This window comes from Gymnodraco acuticeps, unplaced genomic scaffold (assembly GCF_902827175.1).
Source record: "Gymnodraco acuticeps unplaced genomic scaffold, fGymAcu1.1, whole genome shotgun sequence".
Lineage (NCBI taxonomy): Eukaryota > Metazoa > Chordata > Actinopteri > Perciformes > Bathydraconidae > Gymnodraco > Gymnodraco acuticeps.
In genome coordinates, this window is record NW_022991720.1 from 907,920 (window position 1) to 931,807 (window position 23,888).

The window sequence follows — 23,888 nt, forward strand, 5'->3', positions numbered from 1 at the left end:
AAAACTCTCAACTAATGGCTTATTACTTGTAGAATATGATCATGTAGAATAAGGCATTAATAAGTGTTTTATAATGACTAATAAAGAGCCAATATACTGCTAATATGCATGTTAATTAACAACTAGTTGATGGTTAATTTGTGTACCTTAATATAAAGTGTTACCGGAAGTCTTGATCTCAGCGGCTGATCTTCTCTAAGGTAGCAAGCCACCTGGGTTCATTTAGTGGTAACGTTAGGGCAAACATAACAAACCTTGGTGTAACCTTCTATCAGTCTATGCTACTAGACAAACACATCAAACTCCTGACCCGTACCTGTTTTTTCCACCTCAGGAACATTGCCAAGCTCAGGGGCTTTCTCTCCAATGCAGAACTGGAGATGGCTATCCATGCCTTTATTTCATCCCGGCTTGATTACTGTAATGCTCTGTTCTCCTGCCTCAACAACACATCAATAAACCGGCTACAACAGGTCCAAAATGCTGCAGCCAGATTACTGACTCGGTCCAAAAAAACATGCCACATCACTCCGATCCTTTCTGCCCTGCACTGGCTCCCTGTCCATCTCAGAACCCAATGTAAGGTATTGGTTTACACAAGGCCAAGCCCCCACCTACATTAACAACCTTATCCACCCTCACAGGACAACCCGGGCCCTGAGGTCCTCCGAGCAAGGCCTCTTAAGGGTGCCCCGAATCAGGCTAAAAATTAAGGGGGACCGTGCCTTTGAGGCGGTGGCCCCTATGGAAGGAACTCCCCCAGAAACTGAGAGCCTCTGTCTCAGTGGAGATTTTTAAGGGGCAGCTAAAGACTCACCTTTTCCGACAGGAAACTGAGAGCCTCTGCCTTTTACTGGATGTGTTTTATGCCTTTTATTACAAACAAAAATGTTTCCCCAATGTTTAAAATCTGTCATACCAGTCCCATGTTTATATATTATTATTTTAAGTATTATTATTATTAATAATAATGTAATTATTGCAGCTTAACAAGGCTAGCAGTTTAACCCTGGATATATAATATTTTATATATGGAATAACAAGGCTATAAGAAAACCATGGCTGAAACACGGCATAGTAAAACATTTCTTCATAGTTCAATTAAACATAAGAAAGTCCCCTCAGATGTTAAGACCTTTACAGATACATGCAGCTAAATATAACATGTTAACAGGTTAAGATACACAAGGAGGTAAAAGGTATGATAATACAAAATAAAATACAGTGTTACGTTCCCTCCTAAACTAGGGGTACAAAGGGAAGTAACAAAATATAAAAATAACAGAGAGAGAGGAAACTGATTTGGCAAAATTAGTAGATAATGTTTAATTTTTTGAAAAGGAAGAAGGCTCACCAGCCAATTTACAAAACAAACTTAAGATGAACTGAGAACAACTTTCTCTTAAAAGAAAGTGACTGAAGTACTCCATGCACAAAGACAAACTGGAGCATATCTCCTAACAATGAACATGTTAAACTAACAGGTCTCACACAGAGACACCACACTACACATGCTGCACACCTCACACAAGCAGCCCAGGAGAAGGATTATGAAAACTGAATTATGATTTCTCTCAGAAAGACAAGACACAAGACAAGTGGATAGATTCAACAATATAAAACCCTATAAAATAAAGTGAACATATAGGTACAACAGAATTACAAATGAATAGTAATAAAAACGTCATAATTCTAATAAAGGTTAAACGATTAAAATATAAAGAAACCAACGTAAAAATAAATGTTTTTATTGAAACTGTTAAATAACTAATATGAGATAAAACCCTTCCTATATCATAAATAAAACAATATAAAAGTAGGTAAATAATAAAGACTAAAAGACCATTTAAAGTGGGGGGTTGCTAATAAAAAGCTAATCTAAAGAGATGTTTCTTTAGAAGGCGTTTAAAAATGTCCACTGAGCCTCTCTGATATTTCCTGGTGTTCCACAGTTTGGGAGCGTAGTGGAGAAAAGCCTCACCCATTTTATTTTGGGGGACTTTAGGGATATTTAAAAAGCTGAAGAGGACCTCAGGCGGGGAGCTGTGGTCTCAAGGTCCTAGGTGCCTCAAGGGGCGGTAACCCTCGAACCTCCTGGTGGACACCGGTGGTCAGGGAAGCCGTCCGACTGAAGAAGGAGGCCTTCAGGGATTTGTTATCCCGGGGGACTCCCGAGGCAGTTGCAAGGTACCGACAGGCCCGAAGGGCAGCAGCCTCATCCGTGGCCGAGGCAAAGCAGCGGGTGTGGGAGAAGTTCGGAGAAGACATGGAGAAGGACTTTCGGGCGGCACCAAAGTTGTTCTGGAAAACTGTCCGACACCTCAGGAGGGGGAAGCAGGGAACCATCCAAGCTGTGTACAGTAAGGATGGGACGTTGTTGACCTCAACTGATGGAGTGTTAGGGCGTTGGAAGGAACACTTTGAGGAACTCCTGAACCCGACAACTCCGCCCTCTATGTTAGAGGCAGAGCTGGAGTATGACGGGGGATCAACACCAATCTCCCGGGGGGAGGTCACTGAGGTCGTCAAACAACTCCACAGTGGCAAAGCCCCGGGGGTGGATGAGATCCGCCCGGAAATGCTGAAGGCTCTGGGTGTTGAGGGACTGTCATGGTTGACACGTCTCATCAACGTTGCGTGGAAGTCGGAAACAGTACCGAAGGAGTGGCAGACCGGGGTGGTGGTTCCCCTATTTAAAAAGGGGGATCAGAGGGTGTGTGCCAATTACAGAGGCATCACACTACTCAGCCTCCCCGGGAAAGTTTACTCTAAGGTACTCGAAAGGAGGGTCAGGCCGATTGTCGAACCTCAGATTGAGGAGGAACAATGCGGATTCCGTCCTGGTCGTGGAACGACGGATCAGCTTTTTACTCTCGCAAGGATCCTGGAGGGGGCCTGGGAGTACGCTTATCCGGTCTACATGTGTTTTGTAGACTTGGAGAAGGCGTATGACCGAGTTCCCAGGGAGTTACTGTGGGAGGTGCTGCGGGAGTATGGGGTGAGGGGGTCTCTACTCAGGGCCATCCAATCTCTGTACTCCCAAAGCGAGAGCTGTGTCCGGGTCCTCGGCAGTAAGTCGGACCCATTTCCGGTGAGGGTTGGCCTCCGCCAGGGCTGCGCTTTGTCACCAATCCTGTTTGTAATATACATGGATCGGATTTCGAGGCGTAGTCATGGGGGAGGGGGTCTGCAGTTCGGTGGACTAAGGATTGCACCACTGCTTTTTGCAGATGATGTGGTTCTAATGGCTTCATCGGTCTGCGACCTTCAGCACTCACTGGATCGGTTCGCAACCGAGTGTGAAGCGGCTGGGATGAGGATCAGCACCTCCAAATCTGAGGCCATGGTTCTCAGCAGGAAACCGATGGACTGTCCACTCCAGGTAGGGAATGAGTCCTTACCCCAAGTGAAGGAGTTCAAGTATCTCGGGGTCTTGTTCTCGAGTGAGGGAACAATGGAGCGTGAGATGGGCCGGAGAATCGGAGCAGCGGGAGCGGTACTGCAGTCGCTTTACCGCACCGTTGTGACGAAAAGGGAGCTGAGCCAGAAGGCAAAGCTCTCGGTCTTCCGGGCCATTTTCGTTCCTACCCTCACCTATGGTCATGAAGGATGGGTCATGACCGAAAGAACGAGATCGCGGATACAAGCGGCCGAGATGGGTTTTCTCCGCAGGGTGGCTGGTGTCTCCCTTAGGGATAAGGTGAGAAGTTCGGTCATCAGGGAGGGACTCGGAGTTGAGCCGCTCCTCCTTCGCGTCGAAAGGAGCCAGTTGAGGTGGTTCGGGCACCTAGTTAGGATGCCACCTGGGCGCCTCCCTAGGGAGGTGTTCCAGGCACGTCCAGCTGGGAAGAGACCAAGGGGTAGACCTAGGACCAGGTGGAGGGATTATATCTCTTCGCTGGCCTGGGAGCGCCTTGGGATCCCCCAGTCAGAGCTGGTTGATGTCGCCAGGGAAAAGAAAGTTTGGGGCTCTCTGCTGGAACTGCTACCCCCGCGACCCGACCACGGATAAGCGGGAGAAGATGGATGGATGGATGGACCTCAGGGCTTGTCCAGGGACATCAAACGAGACTGACTCTGTGAATTGAAGTCTGTTAGTCAGACTTCAATTCAGAAAGACTCTTCAAATATAAAAATACAGCTCTCAGGACATCAGGAGGAGCAAACAGCTAGCTTGGCTCTCATAGTTGTTCAAAACTATGCGGTGTGGATTCGCTTGTGGACTTTAAGGTGAGAACTTTGAGAAAACGTTTTCCCACACTCTTCACACCGGTACGGTTTTTCTCCAGTATGAATACGTTGATGTTTTTGGAGATCACTTGATGTTGTGAACGTTTTCCCACACTCTTCACACCAGTACGGTTTTTCTCCTGTGTGAATACGTCGATGTTTTTGGAGAGCACCTGATGTAGTGAACGTTTTCCCACACTCTTCACAACAGTACGGTTTTTCTCCAGTATGAATACGTTGATGTGTTTGGAGATCACTTGATGTAGTGAACATTTTCCCACACTCTTCACACCAGTATGGTTTTTCTCCAGTATGAATACGTTGATGTTTTTGGAGACCACCTGATGTAGTGAATGTTTTCCCACACTCTTCACACCAGTACGGTTTTTCTCCAGTGTGAATACGTTGATGTGTTTGGAGATCACTTGATGTAGTGAACGTTTTCCCACACTCTTCACACCAGTACGGTTTTTCTCCAGTATGAATACGTTGATGTCTTTGGAGAGCATCTGATGTAGTGAACGTTTTCCCACACTCTTCACACCAGTACGGTTTTTCTCCTGTGTGAATACGTTGATGTGTTTTCAGACCACTTGATGTAGTGAACGTTTTCCCACACTCTTCACACCAGTACGGTTTTTCTCCAGTATGAATACGTTGATGTTTTTGGAGAGCATCTGATGTAGTGAACGTTTTCCCACACTCTTCACACCTGTACGGTTTTTCTCCTGTGTGAATACGTTGATGTGTTTTGAGACCACTTGATGTAGTGAACGTTTTCCCACACTCTTCACACCAGTACGTTTTTTTTCCAGTGTGAATACGTTGATGTTTTTTTAGATCACCTGATCTAGTGAATGTTGTCCCACACTCTTTACAGCTGTATGGTTTTTCTCCAGTATGAATATGCAGGTGGCACTTTAAATCTCCAGATCTTGTAAAGGATTTGTCACATTGCTGACAGCTGTGACGTCTCTCTCTTCCATTTGCTTTCTAGAACAGACGGACAAAGAAAGAGAGAAAGTAAATCTAAAAAGCATAAATACCTATACAGTTAACACAATAAAAACTCACTTTTAAAGGTCCCATGTCATGCTTTTCCGGTTATTACCCATCCCCTTGTGTGTTATGAAGGTTTTTATGCATGTAAACGGTCTGCAGAGTCAAAAACCCTCAAAGTACACCCTGTAGGGAGTAAAACTAACACAGAAAATACCTCCCCAAAACACCTCGTTGGAGATTTCTCATTTTCCATTGTTTACTTCCTGGGTATTGCTACGTAGGGATACCCAGTAGCCACGCCCAGAGCTATGGCCGCACCCTCTGCCAGCCTTTCACGAAACAAAGCTTCCCAAACCTTTCAGCTATTCATGCCGGATATGTACAGTGTAGGGCACTGAAGAAAGATACTGTTCCTACTTTGTTTGGACCAGCGGGAGATTCGGGTACACAACGTGTAAGTATTCATTGTTGTTTGTGTATTTATGATGTTTTAAAAAAAAAAGGTATATCTACCAAAACTGTGTAAATGGGTAAACGTTTTTCGGGCTGCTAAGCCAATGACACAGTGCTAACTAAGTTGCTAGCGTTTCCATATATAAACTCCAATATTAGCAGATGGCCTTATCTCTTAGCTGGAGAATGTCTGCAATCACACACACAATACTCAGACAGTATACTCCGGGTGATTTACCGTACGGTCAGTCGCGAAACTTAATTACATTATAGTTGGCGTTCCTAGTATGTATGCTACGGAGCTAAACAAGAAGGCTACCAAGAGCTTGAGATGCTAGGGAAAACATTGTTTTTATGCAAGCTAAAAAGAATGACCGAAACGTAGCAGACTACCCGTATAAGATTGCAATTGTAAACACGTTCTTGCTAGACTAATATGAACCACTAGCTTTTGTTCATAGTGGGTTGGCATATTACACTGAACAAGCCATTGACTCTGGGCTAACAAAGTGGCTAGCGCTTCCATATATCAACTACACTGTCAGCAGATGGCCTTACATGTTTCTCATAGCAGGAGAATGTCTGCATTCACACACGAAATACTCAGACAGTATACTCCGGGTGATTTACCGTACAGTCAGTACATTATAGTTGGCGTTCCTAGCGTGTATGCTACCGTTCATAGCGTGTATGCTACCGAGCTAAACAAGAAGGCTACTTAGAGCTAGACATGCTAGGGAAAACATTGTTTTCATGCCAGCTACAATGAATGACCGAACGTAGCAGACTACCCGTTAGGGCTGAACGATATACCGTGTCATGGCGATAACCGCGGTATGCGCATGCGCGGTATTCACACCGCAGGGACGTGCGGTTTTATTCATTTAAAAAAAAAAAATGCTAACGCACTTTAGCACAGAATTCAAAATAAAGATACCCTTATTACTTATCGAAACTGCACATACAATATATCCGATTAAAGCTGAGACTCCACAGATTATTTAAGTATAGTATCTAAGCGATCCGATCTCGCAACAGGGGAACCAAACACAGACATCACAACACGTACCTTTTACGGAGCTTTTACGGGAGATCGTCTCACCGTAGCTGTCAATCTGATCAAAAGACGTGTTCAATGGCATAAAACGAGAAAGAAAAAACGCGGCTGAATCGGTTGATCCATAGGTTGATAATGTATCTGTGGCTTTGAAGCAATTGTTTATAATCCATAATTCCATTTTTATGTAAAAATCGGATCACAAAAGTTAGCTGCTAATGGTAGCCACCTTGGTGGTATGCAGCTTCCGGTTTTGGCTACGCGTCGTCACTCTCACTCCGTATTTGTTCATGTGTTGGTGTGTGTAGAACTTCCCCTGATATTTGACCTTTTTAGACAGATTTAGCACAAACAAACCTCTTCTGGGGCCATTTGGGTGGATTTTCCATATCTCTGGCCCACCTTGCTGGATTTTGACATGTGACATCTCTTTCTGACCGTCAGAGCCAATGGAATCGAGGGGAAATCACACAGTCCTTATTTGGTAACGTGTGTGTGAGAGACTTCCGCATAGCCAAGACCGGAAGCAGCAGCCACTATGGTGGCTACCATTAGCAGCTAACTTTTGCTCTGCGATATTTACATACAAATGGAATTATGGATTATAAATTAAATCATTTTTTTATACAGAGACGTTAAAAACCTATGGATTAACCGATTCAGCCGCGTTTTTTCTTTCTCGTTTTAATGCCATTGAACACGTCTTTTGATCAGATTGACAGCTACGGTGAGACATCTCCCCTCGAAGCTACGTAAAGGTACGTGTTGTGATGTTAGGGATGTGTTTGCTTCCCCTGTCCGAGTTCAGATCACTCAGTGATGATACTATATACCTAAATAATCTGTGGAACCTCAGCTTTAATCGGATATCTTGTAAGTGCAGCTACGATAAGTAATAATAAGGGTACTTTTATCTTGAGTTCTGTGCCAAAGTGCTTTAGCATTTTTCGCTCAGGGGTCATTTAGATGCTTCTTATGAGACTTGTGTTTTGTTTTGGTATAAAATGGTTTGTATCGTCAGTTAGCTGAGATTATTTCCGTTAATCTGGTATAACACATTAATAGGTTCTTAAATATTACGATCCCCTGAGACACTGTCGTGAAAAAAAAAAGTAAAGTACCCGCCGGGACTTTGGGGTTTAACAGGTTAAAAAAACCGCGATATATACCGCAGGGGGGGGGAAACCGCGATGTCAGTTTTTTTCAATACCGTGCAGCCCTACTACCCGTATAAGATTGCAATTGTAAACATGTTCTTGCTGAAGCTGTTGTTCATAGTAGGTTGGCATATTACACTGAACAACTAGCAAACGTAGGTTAGCATATTAGCTGGCAAGCTAACTGTGTTGATTAGATAGATAGATGGATACACACTCATACCACAACTACTACTAACGAATCTAAAACAACTACGTTTCTCTAATATTTTGTGATTTGCATTTGATTTCGTCCAGTCAGATCAGGAAACTCCTGGCGTATCTGGCGGACAACACATGACGGGATGACCACTCTGATGCCTCGTCCTAAAAAGCCCCGGCAGCAGCTTACAAATCTGCGATAGGCAAGATGCCGAAAACGCCTATAAGAGGAGGAATGGATGATATACAGTGTATATATGTATATTTACACATGTTCATTTTGTACATTTCTAAAAATAAAGTTTGATGGAAATACTTAGTAGCCTTTCTTCCCTATAACCAGGGCTGCACATAACTGGTGCGCAGGTGCGCATGCGCACCTCCGCCAAAAAAAGAGCACCGTGTCATTTGATGACGCCAGATCTGTGGAGGCGCTGCGCTGGCAGCTCTGGGAGGGAAAAAAACATTTTTGACCGTAGGTGCTCATCGTAATTTTCGGCCTTGATGTAACAATATTCATAATTAAGTAAATGTAACACCCTTTTCACCCCGGTTACACGTTTCATTTGCCCTGTACGATGGGCGCTGTAAGTGATGAAAATGGGGGATGTTGGCTTATCTGGCGCCCGCAGCTCACAGCCAAAATGCGAGTGAGCGAGGGAGAGAGAAGGGCGCACCGCCCGGTACCGGCGCTGTTGTTATTAGAATCTGGTGCTAGCTGCTTTAACGGATATAAGAAGAAGATGTTTCTACAATAATGTGGAGGAGAGTTCTCTCCAGTCAGACTGAGAGGCTGATACTACAGCTCAGTGAGGTAAGGACTGAGTGTTTAGATAGTTCACTTTAGTCTAAGTTCAAACGGTTTGGTCACAATTTATGTAAACACATATTTCCAAGGCACTCCTTTATAATTATTGGGATAAACAGGTTTGAAATCATTCCAATGTATACTATAGGACAGTAACCAAAAATATCCTTTAAAACTGGAGAGATACAAAAAAATGCATAGATAAATGTTAAGGTAATAAGATATGAATGAACAACATAAATAAAATAAGTTACATTAATTTGTTATTGGTTATGTTCACATACTTATTTGATTACATCCACTTTTCTAAGATGACAACAGATACTTTCGACCCAAAACCAGCTGTTGACTTGTGGATGCAAGCAGCTAATCGCAGACTCAACCAGAGAGAAAGTAGTAGGCCTACATCATCAGCTACCATGTCTGACAGAGAGGAAGACAGTGAGGAGAACAGTCAGGAGGGTAGTGATGACAGCTTGTAGGATTACTGGTCGTGCTAATGTTGTCTTGTGTTCACCTCTGCATGTGTGTTCTGTGTTCACCTCTGCATGTGTGTTCAGTGCCATGTATCTGGCAAATAAAGTCAAGACCCCCTCAAAAGTTACGGTTTATTTCATTTTAAGGATGAGCACCAAGCAACATCTCCAGGTGCTCCTTTGAGAACCAGGGCAAAAAAGTTTTGTGCACCCCTGCCTATAACATATCATTCATATATAGCAAACCATGATTTGATTTTTCATCAAACCGTTGTAGTTTATTACAGATAAAAATAACTTACTCTTCTATAAGTTGTAGGTACAGTTCAGTTAGTTAGCACAGTGGTTCCCAAACTTGTTGTGCCCAAGGCACACCAAAGGACAAGTACAAATCTCAAGGCACACCTATTGTGCAAAATAGCCCTTATAACACGTGTTATCACTCATATCATGTAAAATATCTGTAAATGTGCATAATTATTTACTAATGCCAAATCAAATACAAAGACAACTATTACTCATGAAATATTTATTAACGAAATATTTCAGAAATGTATTTGAAACTTTATCAAATTAGGCTTCATCAAAGCAGCAACACACTCATTTAAACCAGACAGGTCAATAAAAAATTAGGCAAAGGAAACTCAGCAGAAATTCAGCACAGAGAACTGTCAATGCAAGGAAGCTGCATTGTCCATGGTCCTGAACTACAAATTATAAATGTAACATTTCAGCAATCAGCATTGAAACATGTGCTATTGTAAATATTTTTGCCGACTTACAAATTAGTGAGATACATGTGCCTGTCGGGCGCGCAGAATTTTGTAATCCTTGGTGGAACTGAGGAGAGGGCCACTCGCAAGTCCTGTTCAACAGAGAGCCGTGACCTCCTGTTGTTCTTCATGTAAATCAGAGTAGAGAACGCCAACTCCAGAGATGGGGTCATTACTAAAAAAATGTAATATATTACATATTACTTTTTTAAAAAAAGTAATATATTACACTACTTCGTTACTATCTACATAAAGTAACTTGTTACTTTACTCGTTACTTTACTCGCCGAGCACGTATGAACTGCGCATGCGTGAGTGGCAATAACTTTCCTTACCAGCAGGCGGCGGTAGTGTGTATTTGTCATTCAAAACAGGCAACAACCAAAAGACAGAGAAGAAGAACAGACTACGTGATATAAACAAACAACAAATAGCGTGTGCGGTAGCAGCATGTGTTCTTTGCAGGTGTTTGTTGAGGTTTGACCACGTGGTGTTTCCAGCAGTGGATAACAGCTTCTGGCCTGGACACAGTTTGCACCTCACCATCACATTCCTGTCTATTCTTCGGACGAACTCAAAATAATGGGCATACCTCCACCCCTCGAAAGTTATCGCTGACTCAGCCATGTTTATGCAGCACTGCACGTGGAGATGTGGACGCGCAAGTCGCGCAGATTACGTACATATAAACCTGCAAAGTACTGATATAGTAAATTAAAAAATAATTATTTTTGTGTAGTTGTATATTGCAATAATAACGTATGGTTGTCACAAAATCCCACGGCACACCCGGATTTGCCTCACGGCACACCAGTGTGGAAACCACTGAGTTAGCGTATAACATATACGGCTGTACCGACGCCATTGTAAGACTGAAGATCCGCTCAGAGCGAACCGAAAAAAGCACTGTTAGACATGGGCGGAGCCTCTCTGGTGGTTGACTAATCAGAACAGAGTGGCCGAGCTGACCAATCGGAGCACACTGGGCTCACAGGGAGGGGGGGGGCAAGAGCTCCAAAGAGCCGTTTAGGACAAAGAGTGAATACACATACTTTCCAAAGATGCTGTATGCGAAACCAATGTGAATTTGGAAAATTACACAATATAAACCTATTTTAGTAGACCTCAACAATGGAATTAGGATCAGTGGAAATGGCCATGACATGGGACCTTTAATACAAACATTGAGTTAACAAAATACTAATTTTAATAACTGTTTGTTTATTATATTTGTTTTATATTAGAGTAATACAGAAACATTCTAACCACAGTAAATACCAGAGGTGGGGAATTCGAGTCACATGACGGAAGCTGTTGTGTCAGTAGTTGGTAGTGACAAGTACGTTCCGATTAAGGTGTTGCGTGACACAGCAGCTAGATACTGATTTATTGTTGAGTCAGTATTGCCTTTTTCGTCAGAGACTGGGGATGTTGTGCTGATGAGGGGCATGGAGATGGGCTTGATTCCTGTGCGACGTCATACCATATTACTGGATTGTGAGCTGGTACGGGGAGTTGTGTCTGTCGGCGTGTGTTCCGCGTTGCCACTTGATGGGGTACAGTGTGGGCGGGTGTGCCACCGCCTGTGGTGGTTTCCAGGCCGTTGGCATCTGTGGAGCCAGATAAGAGCGGTTTGCAAGTTCCAAGTGTGTTTCCAATTCATTCTGTTACGCGTGTGCAGAGCCGCAGGATGTCTACTGACCTACCTGTTTCGGTGTCTGCAAAAAGTGGTCCTTGGACTTTGAGATCGAGACAAAGAAGAAGAGGAGGCCGAAGAAGAGGAGGCCGAGGAACAGGAGGCCGAAGAAGAGGAGGCCGAGGAACAGGAGGCCGAGGAACAGGAGGCCGAGGAACAGGAGGCCGAAGGAGGTTGGCGCGCCCAAGAGGCCGTTGAGCGCCTACATGCTGTGGCTCAACGCCAGCCAACCCAAGGAGGAGTGGGACATAAAGGCAGTGGAGGCGAAGAAGCAGTACGAAATCGCAAGGCAAGAGTTCAAAGACAGCGGCGGAGGAGGAGCATCCTCCGGTCCTAAGAAGACAAGTAAAAAAAGCTGGAGTTAAGAAGGAGGATCTTGGGTTGTCCCTTTGGGATCTGTTAGTGCTATAGCCAAATTGAATGAAGAGATTCCACCAATACTTAACTCGATAGCATGTCTGCATGTAAGGGAGGAAACCTATACAAAATGTACACCATCCCAAATTGATCACGTTGTTGATAGTGCTACAGATGCCCTGCGAATAAAGTTGGACTCTTTTACTCCTATGAAAAAGAAGAAAATAAAACAACATAGATTAGCTCCATGGCATAATGCCGAAACCCGCAAAATAAAGCAAAAGTCGAGACAACTTGAAAGGATATGGCGTTCCACTAAACTTTAAGAATCTTGTTTAATTCTGCCTATTACTCTTAATGAACATAAGAAAACACTGCGTAAAGCGAGAGCAGCCTACTACTCTTCATTAATAGATGAGAATAAGAATAATGCAAGATTTCTTTTCAGCACTGTAGCCAGGCTGACAGAGAGCCACAGCTCGATTGAGCCTTCTATTCCCATAGCACTCAGTAGCAATGATTTTATGTGCTTTTTTAACGATAACATTGTTACTCTTAGAAACAAAATCAATGACCTCTTGCCTTTGACCAGTATAGTGTTATCAACAGCTCCCGGAAACCTAAGTTCTAATATTACACTAGATAGTAAACTAGAATGCTTTTCAGCCATAAACCTTGAACAATTAAATTCAATGATTCTCTCTTCTAAACCATCAACGTGTATGTTAGACCCAATTCCAACTAACTTGTTAAAGGACCTTTTTCCATTAATTAGCACTTCTTTATTAAATATTATGAATATGTCTTTATTATCAGGCTATGTTCCACAATCATTCAAAGTAGCAGTAATAAAACCTCTTCTTAAAAAGCACAACCTCGATCCAGAGGTTTTAGCCAATTATAGACCTATTTCTAATCTTCCGTTCCTCTCAAAAATTCTTGAGAAAGCGGTCGCAAAACAGCTGTGTGATTACTTAAAAAACAATGATTTATTTGAAGATTTTCAGTCTGGCTTTAGAACACATCATAGCACAGAGACAGCTCTGGTTAAAGTCACAAATTACCTTCTAATAGCCTCAGACAAGGGACTTGTCTCTATTCTTGTCTTGCTCGATCTCAGTGCTGCATTTGATACTATCAACCATGATATCCTATTGCAAAGACTAGAGCACTTAGTTGGCATAAAGGGAACTGCTTTAGGCTGGTTTAGGTCCTATCTATCTGAACGCTCTCAGTTTGTACGTGTCAACGATGAATCTTCCATGCAAACCAAAGTTAGCCATGGAGTGCCACAGGGCTCAGTGCTTGGACCTATTTTGTTCACACTATATATGCTTCCGCTAGGCAATATTATAAGGAATCATTCTGTAAATGTCCACTGTTATGCGGATGATACTCAACTATATTTATCCATCAAGCCTGATGAGACCAATCATCTAAATAAAATTCAAGACTGCCTCAAGGACTTAAAAACGTGGATGACCTTAAACGTTTTGATGTTAAACACGACCAAAACAGAAGTTATTGTCCTCGGCCCAAAGACTCTACGAAACAAATTATCTAAAGATATACTAACTATGGATGGCATTCATTTGGCCTCCAGTGAGACTGTAAGGAACCTTGGTGTTATATTTGATGAGGATTTATTTTTTAACGCCCACAAAAAATCTATCTCAAGGACAGCTTTTTTCCATCTACGTAACATTGCAAAAATCAGGCATATCTTGCCTCAAAACGATGCAGAGAAACTAGTCCATGCATTTGTTACTTCAAGGCGGGATTATTGTAACTCTTTATTATTAGGGTGTACCAAATAGTCAGTCAAGTCGCTTCAGCTGATTCAAAATGCTGCAGCACGTGTACTAACCAGAGTTAGGAAAAGGGACCACATTACTCCTGTTCTGGCTGCCTTATGGCGCATTTCCACTGCAACGGGGTAGCCCCGTTTAAGCGTCCCTAAGCGTCCTCGCTCAGGCCTCGGGCTGCCTCACTGGCCGTCCGAGGCCGTGGCGCATTGCCATTACAGTTTAGGACCTGGGGTAGCAACGCAGTGTAGGCGGGGCGATCGGCTTTGTTTTTGTTCACATTTCGAGTTGTTCCGTCGAGCTCCCGCTGGATTTGATCATCCCCAATGAGATGTAGGAACGTCGTCACCTCCTCGGTCGACCACGGTGTGCTTTTCTTATTAGACGTAGCCATTTTTGTAGCTCATCCGTTTACAAAATGCTGTTTATAAAAATGCTGCAAGCTTGCTTCTAAATATATATGCGACGCTAGGGATGAACTCGCGCGCGATCTTGTGACGATTCTCTCTGACCAATCAGCAGTCGAGAGTGTTGACGTCACTAGTTCAGCCCTGGCCCTGGTCTGATAGAACCACGATTTTATGGGGCCGGAAAAAGAGGGAAAAAGTACCCGCTAGCCGGTACTAGGCTATATGGAAAGGCCACCAAAAACTGGCCTGGCCGCTTGAGGACGGTTAAGGATGCTTAAACGGGGCTACCCGCTGCAGTGGAAATGCGCCATTACACTGGCTCCCTATAGAACACAGGATATAATTTAAAATTCTTCTTCTCGCCTACAAAGCCCTTAATGGGCAGGCGCCATCTTACCTTAAAGAACTCATTATACCCTACTAGGGCATTGCGTTCCAAGAATGCAGGGTTGTTGGTTGTTCCTAGAGTCTCTAAAAGTACAATGGGAGCCAGAGTCTTTTCTTATCAAGCTCCACTTTTGTGGAATCACCTTCCAGTTGGTGTTCGGGCGGCAGACACCCTATCCGTTTTTAAGAGTGCGCTTAAGACCTTCCTTTTTGATAAAGCTTATAGTTGATCAAATAAAATAATCTAATAAGAGTGCATTGACGTAGACACGTTGTGCCTCTTCACCTATACATTTTAGTTCTTACTCTTTCGCTTGAATCCTAAAAACTAGGAATGGGAATTTGAAAGCAAATGTATATTCGAATATACATGGCCACTCATGTGTCGCGAGTGTTGACAGGGGGTGGGGGAGCACGCTCATGAACTGTTAGCGCCGGAACCTCGCAACGGCTGCGGAGCGCTTTTGCGCTGCATTTGGGCATAAGATGAGATTTGAGTCTGCGTGATCTAGGGAGGGGGCAGCAGCCATATCATTAGCTAGAACTAGCTAGATCTGATGGATTTGGACATAAACGCGAGTGAAGTATAACCGGACGCGAGAGCGAGAGATCAGCACCTGCAGCTCTGCCCGCTGTGAGGGACCGGCGGAGCAAAACACACCTTTAGACGTCACCTAACACCAGTGGCGGCGGGTCATTAGGGGCAGGTGGGGCACAGCCCCACCTAGTGTCAGAAGAAAGTATTACAAATAATGATTACAAAAAAATACTAAAAAATAAATAAAAAAACATATAAAATATATTTTAAGGTCATGTTTAATAATCTGATTCGTCTGTACATTTCTGTTTTAGTCTGTGTTCTTCTAATTAGTGTCTAGAGTGCCGTTTTGAGCTGTTTAGAGCCATGTGGGACAAAACCCGATCCTGCCCTTCCCTCTCACAGTCTAAGTGAACGGTGATTGTAAAAACTACACTGCGCATGCTCAGAGTATTTTTCTATTGAATGTGTGTGGCAAAAAAATAATGACCGTAGGGGCAGAGTGCTCCCATCCCCACCATACGTCATCTCACATAATTCAGAATTGATTGGCTGTAAGTACTCACGTGTGCAGTGCTGCGAAACGTCACGTGTAGTTTGAAGAGGAGACGAGAGAGCAGCATATAGCTAACATCACCAGCGATTAAAAGAAGTAAAAAACTGAAAGAAAATGAATGAAGTTGACCATTTACTGGAGCACACATTTGAGACACTTAGCCCACCATCCACCGGATTTCCAAATGGTCCAGACTGCGGGCAAAGTTAAACGTGGGTTTAACGCTGAGTGGTTTGCTAAAAAGAAATGGCTAACGGCGAGCATCCAGAAGAATTCCCTCTTTTGCTTTCCTTGCCTGCTTTTTGGTGAAGATCAAGGTACTTGGTCGAGGACAGGTTACAAGGACTTAAAGCATCTTTCGGAGAGGACAATGAAGCATGAGAGCAGCAACAGTCATTTGGAAAATGCCGTAAAATTGGGATTACTTGGAAGGGTGAATGTTGCAGCTCAGATTGACAGCGCCTACAGACGTGGCATTGATTCTCATAATAGGAAGGTGGAAGAAAACAGGTACGTGCTTGGTCGGATCATCACCTGTATTAAACTGTGTGGGAAATGTGAGACAGCACTGCGGGGCCACAACGAGTCGGCGGACTCTCTGAATCCAGGGATATTCAGGTCAATTTTCGAGACAATGTGTGAGGGCGATTCCAGGCTTCAACGGCACTACGAAGCTCAGCTTGTTTTCAAAGGGACATCAAGCACCATACAGAATGAACTCTTGGACTGCATGTATGATGTGTACAGGGAGGAAATAGCCAAGCAAGTGGACAACACATCATTTGTTGCCGTTCAGGCCGACGAGACAACCGATGTCTCCTGTAAATTGCAAATGGTGATTGTGCTGCGATACATTATGCCTGACCTCACAGTTACAGAGCGTTTTTTGGAGTTTGTGGAAGTAAAGGACAAAACTGGTGTAGGTCTCTCTAACAGCATCAAGGCTGTTCTGGAACCCCTGAAGCTGAAAGAAAAGCTAATCGCTCAGACCTATGACGGGGGCGGCCGTCATGAGAGGTAACGTGCGCGGGGTACAGACGGTGATGAAGGAGACGTACCCAAACGCTCAGTTTGTTCACTGCTACGCCCACCAACTGAACCTGACCCTGCAGCAACTGTGTTCAGCAAGGATGAGCATCCTGAAGGGGTTTTTTGCAGATCTAACTGCTTTTTCCACTTTTTTCTCCGGTGCTCCAAAACGTGTTGCAGCTCTTGCAGAGGCAACACAGAGACGCATCCCACGGCCACCGGCTGTGAGATGGAACTTTAAAAGCAGAACTGTGAACGCGGTTTGGGAGACCCGAGATGCACTACTTCAGTGTATGAAGCATATACGCGCACAACCAGGATGGGATGCGGTCACCATAAGTGAGGCATACGGCCTGTCAAAGAAACTGCGGGACCGAGCATTTATGCAGCTCCTGGAGTTTTTTTCGTTGCTTATGCCAGAAGTGGATGTTCTATACAACACTCTGCAAAAACGAAGCATCGATGCACCTGGGATCAACAGCGCGCTCTGCCGTTTCAAGGAAAATGTTCAGAAAATGAGGCAGAAAAACTGATGCATTGGCCGCCACTGCTCATGATGGAACAGACGAGCCAGGCCGACGAGTCAGCAGCACAGCGCCGGTGATGAAGGAGGCTTGTGACACAGTCATCTCACAGGTGGAACAGAGGTTCTCACAGAGTGACCATTTGATCGCTGCAAAGCTTGTTGACAGCTCATTCTTCCCACAGCATGTCCTGTCGTTTCCTACACCTGAGCTTGACTGCGCCGTGAAACTGGCCTGCGTTGGGAAACAAGGAGAAGTTGAAGTCTGAGCTGACCACGCTCTACCGCCACAGTGAGCTTCACACTGGAAACACTGCCCTGTCTCTGTTGAAATCCATTCACGAGAACAACTTGGAGGAAACGTTTGCTGAGACTGTTATTTTGGTCAAAATAATAGTGACAACTCCGATGACGACATCCGAGTCAGAGAGGAACTTTTCCACCCTCAAAAGGATAAAGACTTTCACTCGCAACACCATGGGACAGCCGCGACTTAACGCATTGGCCATGCTTTCAATTGAAAGCCAGTTGATCCAGCAACTACAGGACTTCATCCCCAAAGTGATAGACACATTCTGTCAGAGGAAGGACCGCCGTGCCGCTTTTCTTTTCAAGTGAGCCTTCAGCTTGGTAAGTTCATTTATGTCATATATTTTGTTGATCTTCTGTGTTTTGCCTCTGCTGGATCGATTGATATTGTGACCTCGATGATGAGTGTCTGTGTTTTCCTTATATTTACAGTCTATGGTGTTTTAATGCTAAAGCATTACGGTTGTTGTTATTGTTAAGAATTACTTTGTGATGGTGACCTTTACTCCATGTATGAAGGTGCATTACTATGATATCCCCACGCTGTGTACGTAAATGTATGCGCTCACAGTGTTGCTCCTGTGGTCTTCAGTATGTAATTTGACACTCCCCCTCTCTCTCTCCTCCCCCCCTCTCTCTGTCCCCCCTCTCTCTCTCTCTCTCTCTCTCTCTCTCTCCCCCGACCTCTTTCTGCCCCCCCAGTTTTGTACACCTAGAAACGCCACTGCCTAACACATTTAGCTATGGCACTGTCGTATACATTGAATTATTCAATTTTATAATATGTAAACTTAGGCATCCCTCCCAAAAAAAAAAAAAGAATAACTCATATTCGAATACCTGAATAATTAGAGGTTCTATTAGAGGGTAACAGGTTGCAGAGAGGCCTATTCTGGCTGGGGAGTGTTTAGACCGTATTCACAGCGTACCTCCTCACCTCTCACCAATTCCAATTAAGGTTCCAGTGGGGACCTTTCTCCCTGCGTGCCTCTCCACCTCTGTTTCTTACTTCTTACCTACTACTCTTTTCCCTCAACCTATCCTAAGGGAGTGCATGTATGTAGACACGTTAGTTTAGCTGTTATAGGCTTGGACTGTCGGGGGACACCTTACTTCTTCCTTCTGTCTGTTTGTACCTGTGTACTCTCATGTCCCGATTAACCCAGCTTCCCCAAAATGTCTTCTTTGTGTCTATATTTACACCGGGATCCTGAGTCGAGGCTAATCCTGTAGCTGTGGTCGTGTGTCCTGGATCCTCTATCCTGAGTTCTGGATTTGAGTCCTGGACTTCGAGTCGTGGCTGAACCTGTCTCTGCGGTCCTGCCTGACTCTCACCATACTACTTCCCTGATGGCTCCCACAGGATTGTTTACATCCTTGTGGATTCATCTTCTTATTACAGACACATGCATTTCCTAACATTTGGTCTACCTACGCTGTAAAATGTATTATCTCTTCGATTTACACACAGCATCTGTTGCACATCTGTCCGTCCTGGGAGAGGGATCCCTCCTCTGTTGCTCTCCCTGAGGTTTCTCCCATGTTCCCCTTTAAACTGTGGGGTTTCTCTGGAAGTTTTTCCTTGTACGATGTGAGGGTCTAAGGATAGAGGGTGTCACATTGTCAAACTGATATTCTGTACAAACTGTGAAGTCCACTGAGACAAATGTAACATTTGTGATATTGGGCTATATAAATAAGCATTGATTGAATGCCTGAATCTCTCTTTGAGGTACCCGGATTCACCCTTGTTCGAGCAGACAGGGATGTGAACTCGGGGAAAACCAGAGGAGGCGGTATTTGTGTGTATATTAATGATCTGTGGTGCCGATCATACTCAGTAAAATGTAAAACCTGCAATCCCAACATAGAAAATCTCGGCATGACGTTAAGACCCTTTCATCAGACCCTAATCTGCCTAGAGAATTCGGGTGTATTTTACTGCTTGTTGTTTACGTGCCTCCCAGCGGCAGAGCGTCACTGGTGGCCGGCTCCATCGCTGACTGTGTTCACGAGCTGCAACTCAGCCACCCCGATTCACCGGCAATAGTGCTCTGGGACATGAAGCAATGTCGCCTGGAGACTGTGTTACCTGGGTTCCAACAGTATGTTAGGGATCACACCAGAAAAGACAATATCCTGGACACATGCTTTGTAAATGTTAAAGGAGCCTGTTCGAGCCAGTATTTTCATTTTATAAGAAAGGCCACCTAATTGTGACGTCTGTAGTCAATGCACTATAAAAGGACTACATTTCCCACAGCGCCTGTGCTAAAGCCACAGTGATGGGCAACCTGTTGAGACGCCGTCGAGGAACAGTTTTTAACGGTACACGTACACATACATACAAATCGTGCAAGTACCCTTTAAGTTATGAAGTTATATAAGCATTATCAAGAAAGAAAGAATATCTGAGTTGTTTGTTGTTTTATTTGAGTTTTGCCTATTTCTTTTCAATATTGTAAAGGCCTATTTTCTTTGTTGCATGTGCACAAGTTTGTTATTTTATTTTGAGCAAACACATCGCAACATCATCTAAACCATCGGAGGCCAAGCAACACTTCAAACTGTGAGTAATTTAAAGGAAAGAAACGAGTTAGAACTGTCTGTTTAAGGCGTCTAGTGGCTTGATGGAAAGACAAGGAAGGAAGCCACGACATTGTTAAAAACTCTCGTGACGGACGAATCCGTGTGGAATTGTGTGTATTTATGTAATCACCTCTGTTGTACAGCCTGTGCTGAAACAGTTTTATATGCAGGCTTTTATACAGTTTTAAACCGTTTTAATACTGTTTTCATACCGTTTTTAACACTGTTTGAATACAGCTTTTAATACTATATTAATACTGTTTTTATACTGTTTTACCCCTGGCAGAAGCAGCTAGCTCGCATTAGCTCCGGTGTCAGTACCATATGTGTTCGGGGTCCGTCGCTTACCAATGACGTCACGCATTGTGATTGGCTGTACGGTAATCGCACGCCGATTGGTGTAACTAGGGGCGCTGACTAGGGTATACCGGGGGATAACGGGTCACAACCGTAAGCGACCTGTTATCATTCAGGAAACGACAGCGAAGCATCTGGGGTGTTTTCTGGCATTTATTCTGAGAATGAACACAACATTCTCTTTACATCCGCGTTGCATGTCACATCTCAACATAACTGCTCACGTCACTGTCACTAGTATTTATTTATACATACTAGGGCTGTACCCGAACATCCAAATATTCGTTCGTTGGAGTACTATTCAGGTTTCAATTTCGTTATTCGGATATTGGTTTTGTTTTGTTTTTCCCAAATTGAATTTATTGAAAACTTCAAAATCAACGTAAGAGTGTGGAGTCTATTTTTATATAACATTCCAAGACTGATTCTTATTATTACATTATGCTTATTGTGCTCATGAGATTGCTATGACTATAGAATAAATAGACACAATCACTAATCCCAGGTTCTGATGGGTTAGATACCAACGAGGGGAATAGTCAGAAGAAAGTTTAGCTTGCAATAGAAAGTAGCAAGGTCGAGTGCAGAGACTGAGAGAACACAAAGAGGTAGTCAGAACAGCACATCGCACCGGCCTTGACTCTGTATGGGAGCCGCGCTCCCCCGCAAAGCTAGGAAGCAACATTATGGTTTCCCACTATATCTGAAGAAACGTTAGAGAAAACAAATGAGTATGATGGTGCCAGAGTAGGGAGGGACTTCCACAGGCCGGCCGAATGCTGATTGGAGGATTGTGTAGCCAAGAGACTCTGAGTCTGCGCACCAACCAAAGAGAACCAAGTCTAAACCGCGGTATCTTTTCAGTTAGTCTTGACCAATCATAAATGTACGGGCAACGCCCTGTGTAATAAAATGTATTGTCGCACGAGGTTCGAGGCTCTTGACGGATTTGGTGGTTACAGATTACAGCTTTGCTGTCTGTGATTCCCAAAGACGTGATGAGTCCTTGGCCAAGTAATATACTGTATATATATTTTGCTCTCTTTACAATAAATAGTTAAACTTAGAAGTTGTCTGTCTTTTCTGGAATTCTGAACCCAACAAGAGCTTGTGCCTCTTCGGGGGGTGCTAACACTTAACCATAAACGTTATTGTTTACTTTCTCCGTCTTTAAATGTAGATATTACTTTTCTCCGTTAATCTCCATCACGTTGTTTCCAAAGCAACAACAACTTCCTGTCAACAGCGCTACCTCTCCATCAAAATAAAAGCATGTCCATAAATAGGAAGCCAAGCCAAATTACACTTAAGACACATACAACTGCAACGAAAGTAACAAACACAATGCGATATCCTTTTCAATTTCAAAGAACACAAATTGGGTTACATTAACAAATAACTATAAAACAACAATACTGTAGAATAACAAAATTAATGTCGTGACTACACCGAAATACACATGTTGAAGCCGTTAGCTGCTGATTACTGTACACCCCAGCGCGTGCACTACGCTCTGCATCAGCCAAACGACTCGCTGCACCCTCGCTGCGAGGGGGACCCAAGTTCCCATCAGCAAAAACACGTGGGTTTGCTATCCTGGCTCCTAAATGGTGGAATGAGCTCCCCATTGACATCAGGACAGCAGAAAGCTTACACATCTTCCGGCGCAAACTGAAAACTCATCTCTTTCGACTCCACTTCGAGCGATAGAATTACTAACAAAGCACTTATATACTAATAAAGGGCTGGCTTATCTAAAGCCAGTTGAGTAGCACTTGAAATGTTTGGCTCTATGAAACCTGATGTACTTTTATGATTCTGTTTTCTTCAAGGTTGTGTCTTCCTGGTCGAATGTACTTATTGTAAGTCGCTTTGGATAAAAGCGTCAGCTAAATGTAATGTAATGTAATGTAATATCTACAAACAAAGAGTCCATATTTTTCTAAAACCATTTAGTGCTTCACATCATTTCATACAAAATTAATCATTAAAATACACAACGGCTGTAGCCTGTTTTAGGAGCTGTAGGTGCGTGTGTGTGGTGTAGGTGTGTGTGTGGTACAGTGTGTGCGTAGATGCAGCGGACAGACAGGTCTCAGTTGGTTTGGTGTCCTCTGCTTACTTTTAATACTTATAAATAAATAAAACTTTTGGCCCGTAATTTATTTTCCTCATTGTAGCGACCAGAGTGCTCTGTTTGATTCTGAAATTGTATATATTTATATAAATACTATATATATGTGTGTCCGCATCATAGCCTGTTATTGTCTCATTATACCGCACTGTGAATGCATTAAAAGTAAATATAGAAGTGGTCATGAACACATCTGTCCATCAGACAGAGGGCTGCTGTGCCTCCTGTCATCATTGATGGACGTCTCTTTAAAATGACCTCTCAGAGGAGAGGAGTTCTCATTTCTCTAACCGCCTGCTGCTTCCCCTCCTCTCTCCTCGGTTCCCCTCCGCTCGCATCTCCTGTGGGCGGGACTAAGTCTCGAGGATAGGAGTTGAGGAGGGGAGTTAGAGAAATGAGAAAGGGCCTTAGTAGGCCGAACACATGTGATACCTACACCGGTTAGCTCCCGATGGCTCTTGTTAGCTCCCGGTGCTAACTCACCTGAAGGAAGGTTGTTTTTCCTGCCATGCCGGTGTCTTCCCCCGGTGTCCCGGTGTCTTCCCTCGGTGTCCCGGTGTCTCCTGAGGCCGCTAAACCCTCCCGGTTCTCCGGTAAATCCTCCGGAGCTGTGGAGGCCATGATGTCTGATGTTGTGGTGAACTGCAGTAAAGATACTAGTACTGTCGCAAAATGTGAGGTGGCGGAGTACACTTAGTGACCGCCAGAGGGACCCAAATACCTTATCAATAATAATAATAATAATAATAATAATAATAACAATAGATTACATTTTTATAGCGCCTTTCAAGGGACCCATGGCCACTTTACATGCTGTCAACAAACAAACAAACAAGCAATGAAGTATTAACACGTTTAACGTTATTGATCCCACATTGAGAATTATTTAGTTACATCAGCAGCTCTCCCACATCCTCATTAAAACCTGTTAAGCCCGAAGGTCCCCGCCGGCGGGGACCCTGGGTCTTTTTTTCACGATACTGTGTCTCAGGGGATCTTAATATTTAATAATCTATTAATGTGTTATACCAGATTAACGGA

The 23,888-nt window shown here is 43.8% G+C and overlaps 1 protein-coding gene across 1 annotated transcript; it reads right to left on the reverse strand.

Annotated features, from left to right (window-relative positions):
• Positions 1-1,301: 1,301 nt before the first annotated feature.
• LOC117534734 (zinc finger protein 239-like) lies at positions 1,302-23,470 on the reverse strand. The gene is made up of 3 exons (XM_034198980.1): positions 23,331-23,470; positions 4,041-5,223; positions 1,302-2,030 (listed from the first exon to the last, which is right to left on the reverse strand). Exons 1-2 carry the CDS (start codon positions 23,466-23,468, stop codon positions 4,198-4,200), a joined length of 1,164 nt encoding a protein of 387 aa, XP_034054871.1. The 5' UTR covers positions 23,469-23,470; the 3' UTR covers positions 1,302-2,030; positions 4,041-4,197.
• Positions 23,471-23,888: the final 418 nt, after the last annotated feature.